The sequence below is a fragment of the Miscanthus floridulus genome, chromosome 9 (assembly GCF_019320115.1).
Source record: "Miscanthus floridulus cultivar M001 chromosome 9, ASM1932011v1, whole genome shotgun sequence".
NCBI lineage: Eukaryota > Viridiplantae > Streptophyta > Magnoliopsida > Poales > Poaceae > Miscanthus > Miscanthus floridulus.
This window is the reverse complement of record NC_089588.1, coordinates 119,515,318-119,527,238: the sequence shown is the minus strand read 5'-3', so window position 1 is coordinate 119,527,238 and position 11,921 is coordinate 119,515,318. Positions and strand designations below refer to the sequence as shown.

Genomic DNA, 11,921 nt, shown 5'->3' with positions numbered 1-11,921 from the left:
TGAACTGACCGGAGCGTCCGGTCAAAACGATCGGAGCGTCCGGTCACCCCGCAGAAGCTCATAACGGTTCGTTTTTCAGGCTGCCTTATAAATAGATGCTCCACTCGTGAGTGGAGTCACTTTTGCTCATTCCAACAGCTGAGAAACACGTTTGTGAGTGCCAAGAAGAGCAAGGTCCTAGTGAGGTGTTTGTGATTCGAGAATCCAAGAGTGAAACCTCATTAGTGAATCAAGAGTAGACAAGTGTGCATCCATCTTCTCATTAGGCTTCGCGTGGTCAAGTGAGAGTTCGTGCTTGTTACTCTTGGTGATCGCCATCACCTAGACGGCTTGGTGGTGGTTGGGAGCTTGGTGATCACCCGGCGGAGCTTGTGGGTGACCCAACTCAAGTTGTGAGCGGTTTTGGGTGATTCGCCACGACGGAGTGTCGAAGAATCAACCCGTAGAGAGCACTTGATCCTTGCGCGGATCAAGGGGGAGCTACACCCTTGCGCGGGTGCTCCAACGAGGACTAGTGGGGAGTGGCGACTCTCCGATACCTCGGCAAAACATCGCCGCGTTCCTTTCTCTCCCTATTTACTTTGAGCACTTACTTTGAGTATTTACTTTGAGCAATTCAATACTTGTTTTACATTCATAGAATTGCTATGCTAGAGTAAGTTTGGAACATAGGGTGCAAGTCTTTTGTGCGTTGATTTGATAGAAACACTTTTCTAGGCACAAGGGGTTAATTGGGCTATCCGTAGGATTTGATTATTGCAAGAAAATTTAGAATTAGCCCAATTCACCCCCCCTCTTGGCCATCTTGATCCTTTCAACCCCGAGGGTCCCATGAAGCTAACCCTTTTCCACGTCGGTGTTGCATTTATTTCAGGTAGGTCAAGGAATGGAGCTAGAGGCCAAAGGTCAGATAAGCCATCGGCAAAGCCTCTCGGAGCAGGCAACCGAAGTTGGAGGGAGCCCTCAGGATGAGGGATTAGAATTACATTGGTGATTAGGATACCACTAGCTAGTGAGAGGCAGTGGTTAGTACCTGTCCATGCAGGGATTTTATGTCATTGCCTCAAGGGATTTGTAGGGACTGCGCGCATAGCCGCATATATGATTTAACTTCCTGTTATACTGCACACATGACAGATTATGGACCAACAAAATGACAAAGCACACGACCATTAGCCATTGATTTTTACAGAGCACGAACATAGCCATTGTTGTTATGGGACATTCATTTTTTTTCACAATCAGACCATGACAGGATTAAGTTGTTCTGCTTTTTGGTTGGCCCAACAATCTCACAAGGCCTCTACTGGGCTTTTCTGGGATAGTTTAATCTTTAATGCTGGACCCAACAAACTCTTTTCCTGCCCGAGCAAGATGCTAGGCTGCCCAACGAAAACAAACTTGTGGTCAAGCACGTCGATTGAGGAGACTAGCGAGGCCAGAAGCTAGGTATGTTCAATTGTTCATGACGTCCAAATGGAAGAAGCTAACAGGCGCAGCCATACACTGTATACGACTTGAACCGTCCAGAACCTTCTGGAAGCTTGGCCCAGATACATGCGGCCCGCAGGTGCGGCCGGGATACATACGTACGCTTCCGGTGCACGGCGTTGTATTTGGCCCACGAGCCAGGAAGGAGGCTACGTGCCAAGATGATCACGAAGGCAGTCACCACCGCTGATCACCTCTACACGTACGCGGTGCGCCGAGGAGCATGAAGAAGACGATGGCTGCCGGCCAAGGATAGAGGAGCGCTGCAGCGACGCAGCACCTGTTCATCTACTAGGTGGCGCAGGCCAGGACGACACAATGGCCAGGAGAAGCTTCCGGCCGTGGATGGGCCGAAGAAGCGCCGGCAGCATCTTTCGTTCCGTCGACGCGCGTTCGTCAGCTACGACGGCCGGTCCCAAGCAGGCGCTGAACACAATGACGCCTGGCCGCTTGAGGAGCGAAGCGACGGCCGCGACCGCGCCGAAAGAAGGCAGGCAGGTGTGCCAGTATAGAGTATACATCTGTATACAAAATAAAGTAAACGTGTAATAAAACTCAAGGGACAAAAGTTCAGGGAATTTATTTATTCATTGGATAATTACCAAGTACAATTTCCCACGTTAATATAAATTTGCGCTGAGCTCCATCAGACAATCTGAGGATTGTGTGGCTTCTGGTTCCTGGGGCCTCTAGAGGCCTCCAGTTAATTACATCTGCAGCATTGGGCTGCAGAACACCTCTGATTAAGCTATGCTGATGGTCGTCAGTGTCGTCTCCAAATAAATTAGAGTTGTCTCCATGTATATGCATGAGCACAAATGAATAAAAATGGCGAAGTACTAGAGCCTCGTCGGCCTCTAGCAAAGGCATCCGGCCTCGTCATGCGGATCCCATAATGAAGTCAAGTGTTCGACCTCATCGGTCACAAACAAAGTAATTCCGGCCTCGTCGGTCACGGAAAAGAAACGTCCTAGCCTCGTCGGTCAGGGGAAGAAAATGACTTCACATGTTCACCCGCTTTGATGGTGTGGACGGTGGTGTGATAATTGTGAGACTTGTGGTCATGTAGTACTTAGGAGATTTCTGCTTGATTGAATTTCCGACATCATTGGCGTGAAACTTGGTCAGCTTGCCAATTATATATATGCGCGTGAACTTGAGCGCTTTGTCATGACTACTTAGAATCATTTGCGGGTACCGAACCCAAATGAGTTTCCTAGCTGAACCTGTATCTCGGATGGGCCGAGAAGTCACTATTGGGACAACAATTAGCCGAGCAACATTCCCCTAAAAAAAAATTAGCCGAGCAACATTATCGAACTAGCTTGTGACTTGTGCAGATGTGCACTTTGCACGTACAAGCTTGCATGGTACATGTATACGCTTGTTCGCACTTAGCTAGCTACACTGGTGGTGTTCCTGGGCCATCAAGGCCCGGCTTGCTAAGATGAAGAGGTGTTGCCGGGCCACGCCGCTCCGCCGCCGCGGTGGCCATGCTTGCCGTCCGGCGGCGATGGCGTGGAGAGGAACGCGTGTGTACACAGCAGGGGGCGGCGTGTTGGTGATTGCCAGTGTGTTGAGAGAGGGAGAAGGTTGGCCTCCTTTTATAGGCCAGCGCAGGCTTACCGCGGTGCCATCGATCTGTCGCGCAGGAGCGTCGGTCGGCGCGCGCGGCGAGTTCGATTTCAAATTTCAAACGGAAGTTGATGGGCCACAGCACACACGCACAAACACTAGCTAAAAGCATATATATATATATATATATATATATATATATATGTATTTGAATTCATCATCACCGCCTTAACGTTTCGCGTGTGCTCTCGAGGAGTTTCTAGAGAATGTGCTGACGTGCTGCCGCAGTGGCGTCTGGCGTACATTCTTGTGTACACGTACAACTTGCATGGGCCATGCACAAATCATTTCCTGGAGGCCCGTAATTAAGATTAGTGACCGCTAATGGCCGGTGCTAATCAGCCCAAATAATCTTCACGAACCCGGCCCTGCATGCTAGCGCAAACCGGGCAAACTAATATACAATTCTTATGCCACAATGACTGTGCATTTGTACACGTATACGCCGGGCAATAGGCTTAATTAGCAATACGCTAATTATTTTGTCCAAAAGATCTAAGCCTGCAAAAGTCTCAGCAAGCCACACGCGAGAGAGAACACTTGGATGGGCCATGCATGAGCCTAATATTGTTAATTAGCCATAGTGCTAATTGATGGTTATTGGGCAACTCGTTCATCTTTAAGGATCAAATATATATATAGCCCATATTTCGTAGGTATCACGTAATTGTCAAATTATTTTATAGGCCTCATTCGACTCATGCTAAATAGGCTATGTAATAATATTACAACATGCCAAAATTCCATCATACAGTGGGTTCAAGGGGCGGGCCAGGTGGGTGGCGCAGCGAGGCGGCGGGAGCGGGGGCCGGGGCAGGGGCCAAGACGAGGACGACACCGGAGCCATCGCGCTGGAGGTTAGGGGAGGCCAGGGTTGAGGGGTGGGGGCGGGGCGAGGACAAGCGCAAGCGTGAGGAGGAAGACAACGATCGCAGGGTGGAGTCGGGTCGCACGTGCTCCCGAAGCGCGTGACGAGTGGCGCTTTATCGCGGTCCTTCTCTAGGACCTCACAACTATATTCAAACTTTGGTAGAGTGAAAACAAGGGAGTTATTTCTTCCCTTTCGTCAGAAGTGACTCTGGGGTAAAGTGGTGAGGGAGTAACGCGCGAGGGAAACTACACTTGTGCATATATGACATAGAAATGGAATTATTGTGAAAAAACACATGTAACTGCCCAAATTAAAATAAATTCCATGACACGACAGCCATGACAACGTTAGTCACTACAATTTAAATACATCAATAATACAGTAGCCAAGATCATAGCAACGAAGTGAATGAAAGTGCTAGCTTCACTGGTTGGGAAATTCCGCAAAGCAAACTGGACCCCCGATGGAGCTCTTGAAGATGGGTTGGCATGCATGCATGCGGAGGCACACGAAAACCAAATTTAAGCCTCATTTAACATAAACACACATATCATTTATGTTCCAAATATACTTGTAGGTACGCCAACAATAAGTGCTAGAGAGAAATGAAATATACTAAACAACAGGCATGATCGTCGTCGATCAACATTATTAGAGGCTGGTTTAAAGCACGCAAAGGTCCATCAAGAGCACACAGAGATATGTGACCGTGTAGTAGACTGACACCAGCTCCATGCATGCGGCAATATAGGGGACAGTAGACAGGAGCACCAAAATGCTCCCAACGTCCTGAGATCCACCAACTTAAGCCGCAAACTCCTCCCATGGAGGATCAAGAGGCAAAAGGCTGAGTCTCTGAAGACTGAAATAAAAATCGTAAGGAAAAATAATTTTGATTAGCATTATCAGTCTAGCATTGATGATTCATGAAGGTCAATGGAAATGATGGATGAAGTCGGCTAAAACAATCAACAACAGACTACGTTACTTCGAAGTGTGTGTGAACCGTTGATCTAATTGTAAATTATTACATATTACCTGTTCTTATAAGAGGCAATAGAAGAAACACAGAATAAATAGAGAAAACGTCTACTTATTAGATAGATCTAATATACATGCACGCATGATCTAACTTTGGTATTTGATGCAATAATATGACATGTGGATGAGATATAAAGTATCTTGCTTTACTAACATGTTCTTTTCTTGTAACTTGACAAATAAAGATCAAGAGTGATATACCTGTAAAATTAATTTTTTAAATGTGGAACGACTAACGTTATCCGTAATGATCTTTTCAACATGAGTAGATCCATTTTTAACAGAAAAATCATGTTGATGGTATACGTGATTTATTTGTCACTAGCCATAGCACAACACTTTTAAAACCAACATCATGTTAAAAATTAATGTTCTTGCATACTCAAACATATAGTCCGTACGTGACAACAGTAACAAGTATATACTTAACTGTATCTATTTTCTTAGAAAAGTGATAATAATTACTTCATATGTACAGTAGCACAGGCAGATGAAATTAAACAAGGAAGCTAGGACGTCCTGGATGAAATTTAATTGTCCTACTAATTCTAAAAATCAAGGGCTATGATTTTCTGGGTATATTGTTACTATAATAATAATATATTAATGGAGAAGTAGTACGTGTTAGTGCCTTAGTGGAATGGCGAATGGAATGTGGTTGTTAAACAAGTTAGGCAGCTGGTACGTACCTCTTCATCGTCGCTGTGTATTGGTTGTGCCATCATATCTTCATTCTCTGCAGAAACGAGTTGCTCAGCAGCTACGGACGGAGAGGGCAGTGCACCATGTACGCCGGGGTGCTGCACGTCCACGGCGATGTAAGGGTAGTCATCGATGATGTCGCGGATCTTGGCGAACCCGTCCTAGGGGATGGCTGCAGGTCTCAACTGGCAGCAGGTCTTCAGGCCGTGTCGCCATGGCCTACGACTACTTGTGTAGGAAACGGTTGGGCTCAGAATCAGATTTAGAGGTTAGGGTTCAGCGACGACGGGTGGGGGCTTTCGTGGGAGGGGCATTCGGAATAATAGATAAGACAATTAGGCAGCTTGGCGCACACATACAATCGGTACAAGATGCAAACCAGCAGATCGAAGTCATCGAACCCGTGCTTCTCGTACCTGCAACACAATCTGCAGGAGAGAACTCCAGCAGCAAAACTATGCACATCCTCGAAACAGAAAAAAAAAAACGATCGCGTGGCGGCAAATATCTCACAAGTGTCGAAAGTGGATAATTATTAATACAATGTTCTGCATCTTAAGGTTTTGAGAGTACACACAGCAACGACTTGAAGACAAATCTTCCCGTTATTATTACAGGGTTTTTGAAGGCACGCAGATGCATATGTCTACGTACATTATTACTCGACTAAAAACAGAGTTGTCACAAGTCGCAAAAAAAGAAAAAAAAGAAAACAGAGTTGTTACAAATTATATATATGTTGTAGCCCCACACCAAGACATAACACACCTGAGTCAACTAAAATGAAACACTAGTCATGAACACAGACTATTAGGATGCACTGGATGGTCACTTTACTGGCATTCGTCATATAATTAAACTGATGGATAATTGATACGACTAGTGTATTGGCTCCTCCCCATTTGTTTCAGACTTGGATATCGTACAATGTTCTCCTCCTTCTCTTCTTCTCCTCTTCTCTGCCAGATAGTGAAGCTGCTGAGACCTCCTCTGTCATCTCATCCTCCTCTGCTGTATCCTTGTCCTCAGCCTGGAATGAATATGTAGTATTTATATATGGTTCTCGAAAAGAAAGGGCGTCAGTCACTTTTACAACCAACATCATGTTAAAAGTTAATGTTCTTGCGTACTCAAACACAAACATAGTCCGTACGTGACAATAGTAACAAGTATATACTTAACTGTATCTATTTTTCTTAGAAAAGTGATAATTACATCATATGTACAAGTGTTAAATCAAGGGCTATGATTTCTTTGGGATCTTGCTACGTCCTAGGTGGTTTTTGTAGCACCGCAGCCCTTGATTTCTACACATACTGTTACTATATATAATAATAATATAGTAATGGAGAAGTACGTGTTAGTGGAATTGGGAAAGGAATGTGGTTTTTAAAACAAGTTGGGCAGCTGGTACGTACCTCTTCATCGTCGCTCTGTATTGGTCGTGCCATCCTACGTTGATTAATTTTAAATACGTCCAATCTGAGTGCGGAACGATTGGGATGGAGTTCTGCTTGGCACCAGAGCTCAGCCTCTGCCTTGTCCACGTCATCAGGGAAGGCATCCTTACAGTCGAGACGTGCCCTGACATAGCGTAGTGAAGGGAGGCACTTGAAGTCCAAGCCGAGATTGTCACTCCAGGTAGCGTGTCCATCCTTGTAGAAAGCCCTGATAGGGACAGTGAACCAAAGGCCATGGAGGTTTGGCATGACAACAACAGGGGCCGGTGCTACTCTGCTGCGGCCCACGTCCATAGCATCCTGTCCTCCCCTCCAGATGCTAAACGAAGAACTAGTCGAGTCATCGTTGGTCGCCAACTGGACCATCCAGCCATCCAACTTGAGGCTTCTCAACTTGTGGAAGAAGACATCATTGGCAGCAATATTAACTACCGCAGCCTGCTTATCAGATGCCATACCATAATCCGCCGGTACAATATGGAGGAAACGGAGTTCTGGCAGCCCACCCAAGGCTCTCAGACCTGCCTCGTCCATATGACCCACACACAAGCACAAGTAGCAAAGGTTGGGGAGAAGCGTGGGATTTATGAATGATGGCACACAAGGGAACCGGATCCCATGTATATGCAAATGCCTGAGATGTTCCGAAAGCACGGCTTTATACCACTCTGTTGAGGCAGGGCTACTTTCACGGAACTGAAAAACATGCAGATGCAGATGCTCGAGCTTCTGCAGATTGCCTAGTGACTTCAAAAGTTCTGCCTGCACACTCTCATCCAGCTTGCCTATACCAATCACACGGAGCACCCTCAGTAGGCTCTTGTTGCCCAACTCCTTCAAAAATTGCCTCTTGGACTCAAAAGACAGCATGCGAACACGTATCTGTATCTCCTCCAGTGACGTCACCTCCTGGAGGAACCCATCGGGCACCTTTGTGTATTCGTCACATCTTATGCAGACCAACCGTGTTAGCAGGCTAACGCTCGATGGTAGTTCGACTTGCATACCATATCCTCTTACTCTGATACCTTCCAAGTCCAGTGTCTGTAGAAGCTTTAGAGCTCCTATCGCCTCCGGGAGCTCCCTGACCTTTGTACCTCGTAATCCAAGGTACCTCAGATGAACTAGTTTCCCAAGATGGTCGAGCCAGTGCCTGTCATACTCATCATTATCAGATGATGTGCACCTCTCTAAAGCTAGCACACGTAAGAGTTTAAAGCTCGGATGCAAGACAAGACCACGGATATCACACCCGTGGGCAACCAATGACCTCAGTTCTGTCATGTCCCTATGACCATCAGGATGGGATTGATCCAGCAATCTCCTATTCTGGTGTGCTATCCGGCGCACCTTATGTCGTGATGATGTTCCTCCATCCTCATTTGAGATAGTGATGAAGTTTTCTTCGCCTGCCAGACCACGAATAAGATCAAGGACCATGTCATGAACACGGCAGCAATGTATGATGCCTTCCTCTTCTGACTCTACCCCTTGGATCATGTTTCTGTTTATGAGCTGATGGAAGTATTTCTCTCCCCGCTGAAACAGGCTTGTTCCTGTTTTCTTCTCTATAAAGCCTTCTGCTACCCATTTCCATATCAAAGAATCTTTCTTGATCACATAGTCTTCGGGATACACACTTAGGTACAGTAAGCAAGTCTTCAGATGAGAAGGCAGATCATAGTAGCTAATGGACAATATCCACACAGTATCATCTACTTGCTTGTTCTCTCTGCCACGATAGAAACCAGGAGAGCTGCAGACCTCAAACCAATCCTCTCTTGATTTGCCCACCAACAAGCTAGCCATTGTGATGATAGCTAATGGCACACCGCCACATTTGTCCAGAATTTTTTGGGATGCCTCTTCAGGATGATGAGCAGGACATTTGTCTTCACCGCCATATAGCCTCATATAAAAGAGCTTCTTTGAGTTATCATGTGAAAGAGGGCCAAGCTGGTAAACTTCATCGCCACAGGCTACTTCAAGATTTCGAGTAGTTTTGACTACTCTACTTCCGTTATTGTTCTGATGCAAAGCTGATCCTATTGCTTGCCAGGAATTTATGTCCCATATGTCGTCAATAACGATGAAGTACCTACCAAAAAGACAGTACAAATGAATAGACAGAGTTAGTAAACCCTGGAGCATCTATCGTCCATACTATACTATACTATACTGTACAAAGGAGAAGAAGAGCGGCACTACATCTGTACTATACGAGTATTGAATATGGGTGATGTCTCACTTTTATTTAGTCTTTGAAAATTACATACTAGTGGTACTTTATAGATTTTTAGACAAAGGATGAAAATCTGGATTCCTCTACTCAAGGTAGAATCTGCCAGTGGTACTTTATAACTTTGTATTATCAAATATAAATTGCCACAACTGCAGCTTTGATTCATAATGAAAAAAACAAGCATCTTAGATTTGTTTATCAAATATAAATTCCCTAGCAAGAAGAAGTATTAATTGTACCACAACTGCATCATCGATACATAATGAGAAATAAACATCTTCAAATTAAATGGTAAACGTATGTATGCTCCCCAATATTATGCACACAGCACAAGCAGTGTAGCAGATATATATATATATATATATATATATATAATCATAAATTGACACAGAGAAACCTTTAGTCCTGGTTGGAACTACAAACCGGGACTAAAAGTCTCTCTAGTCCCGGGCGCGAAAAATACCGGGACTAAAACCAAATTTCGAGCTGGATCCAAGGTCGTTTCTCTACTAGTTAACTGATTAATGCATACCTCTTGTTTTCAAGGAATTTTCGGAGTTCGCCAATGAGCAGTTGTAGGTCCTTTACATCACGAATGGCCTTGTACTTTTTTTCGTCGAGAAGGAGGAAGATGCTGGTGAAGACTTGCACCAGGTCAGAATTGCGGCCAACCGAAACAAAGGCTCGACAATCATATCCCATACTCAGCTCGTCGTAAACCGCCTTGGCAAGAGTGGTCTTGCCCAAACCACCAGCTCCGACCACAGAAACTATCTTGGTCCGGTTGCTGCTGCTGGAGGCGCCAGCATCTCCGTGGCCGTGGGTCGATGACTGAAGCATGGCTATGAGCTTCACCCTCGTCCTCTCGATGCCAATAATCTGTGTTGCCTCTTTGTGCATGTCCACAAGGCGAGGATCCAGTTTGGTGGGCGGCGCAGCCACTGCAACGGGTATGGAGTACCTGTCGCGGCGGTCCGACACATCCTGGAGTCGTTTCTTCATGTCCTCGATCGCGCCAGCGATGTCGTGGCGCGCCTTGCTCGTCTTCAACAGCTTGTCCATCTTCTCCTTGAGACTTTTAGTCTCAGCAGGGGCGGCCTTGCTCGTCTTCAACAGCCTGGCCATGTTCTTCTTGAGATGTTTAAGCAAGCCTTTCTTGCTTTTAGTCTCAGCAGGGGCGGCTCCCTCCATGACATTGACGAGGAAGGCATCGAGGATGTCCTCCATGTCGTAGGACGCCTCTCGGACCTCGCGAGCCCAAAGCCGGACCTGTCGATCCTGATGCTCTGGCGGCGTCTCGCCCACCTTGCAGAGAGCCGTGTGCGCACTCTCGAGCTCATTTTTCAGATACTCGATTTGCTCTGGCAGGCCCTTCTGCAGCTTGTACTCCCCGTGCAGGAGCTGGCCGAGCTTGGTGACGATGCTGCCCACTGCCCCGGCCACAAGATCCATGTCGACGGCAGGATGGAAGATTGGTGACGTTGAAGACCAAGAGAGATCCCGCACATGCGGAAGCTAGGGGAAGAAGCACGATGGCGGCGGCGGATTTCGGAACTCGGCAGTGGAGGATATCGGAGCTCGCGTGAGGAGCAGCCCGGCAGTGGAGGATCTCTGAGCTCACGCGGGGAGGAGGAGCCCTGCAGCTGAGGACGAAGCGCGGAGTCGGCGACGCGTGGGGAGTAGTCCAGCCTCCAGCGGCCACGCGCGGGGAAGGAGCTCCGCGGCGGCGGTGGATCTCGGACGCAGCAACGCGCGGGAATAGGAGCCCGGCGACAGTGGACGATCTCGGTGGCGGCGGCGCCCGGGAGGAGATGCCCAGTGGCGGCGCCAGTGCCTCTCAAGCGAGCGGAGGGGCGAGTCTTGAGCGATCCAATGATGTGCCTTGCCAGCACATCTACCCGACAACTCAACTCTTGGCTCCCATAAAAAAATCATATCTAATAATGCGTCATATGTACTTACATTACGAAACAAATTTTAAAGCGTCGGCACATGTGGTTTTGCCGTTAAGTGTGGATTTGTGTCAGGCACGCAAATGGCTGGCATACAATACAACCATCGTTAACGTGCTATGGGTAGCCAGTCGTCATTGTTTCCAGTGTACAATACTTTATAAAATGAGAAAGAAACGTTCACCTGCTGCTGCTGCAACTACATATATATTACGGTATGAAGATGCCGGCCGGCTGGGTGCTGAGGACATCCAGGCTACACCATTACCAGATCAGAGCAGCAGGGCACATGCATTTCAACGCATACAGTAGGCGGCTATATTATTTGTAGAGGTGTACGCCTCTACAAATTATAGATGACCTTGAGATCTACAGTGTTCATACAAAGTTAATCACTTTATGAGCTCATATGAAAAGAACCGCACGGGCTAGAATCTTAGGAGGCATATGCGTTAGTTGCTATTTAATATATTTGGTTGATAAAAGTTACTTATATAAAATTGTACTGTTTTCTTTTGTTCATTTTC

At 46.6% G+C, this 11,921-nt stretch overlaps 1 protein-coding gene across 1 annotated transcript; it reads right to left on the bottom strand.

Moving 5' to 3' along the window:
• Positions 1 to 1,775: 1,775 nt before the first annotated feature.
• On the bottom strand, positions 1,776 to 11,190 carry LOC136480727 (putative disease resistance RPP13-like protein 3). Its single transcript, XM_066478193.1, has 6 exons — positions 9,975 to 11,190; positions 7,159 to 9,298; positions 6,667 to 6,770; positions 6,120 to 6,156; positions 5,728 to 5,901; positions 1,776 to 2,012 (listed from the first exon to the last, which is right to left on the bottom strand). The coding sequence occupies exons 1-6, from the start codon at positions 10,892 to 10,894 to the stop codon at positions 1,776 to 1,778; spliced, it is 3,612 nt and encodes a 1,203-aa protein (XP_066334290.1). The 5' UTR covers positions 10,895 to 11,190.
• Positions 11,191 to 11,921: the final 731 nt, after the last annotated feature.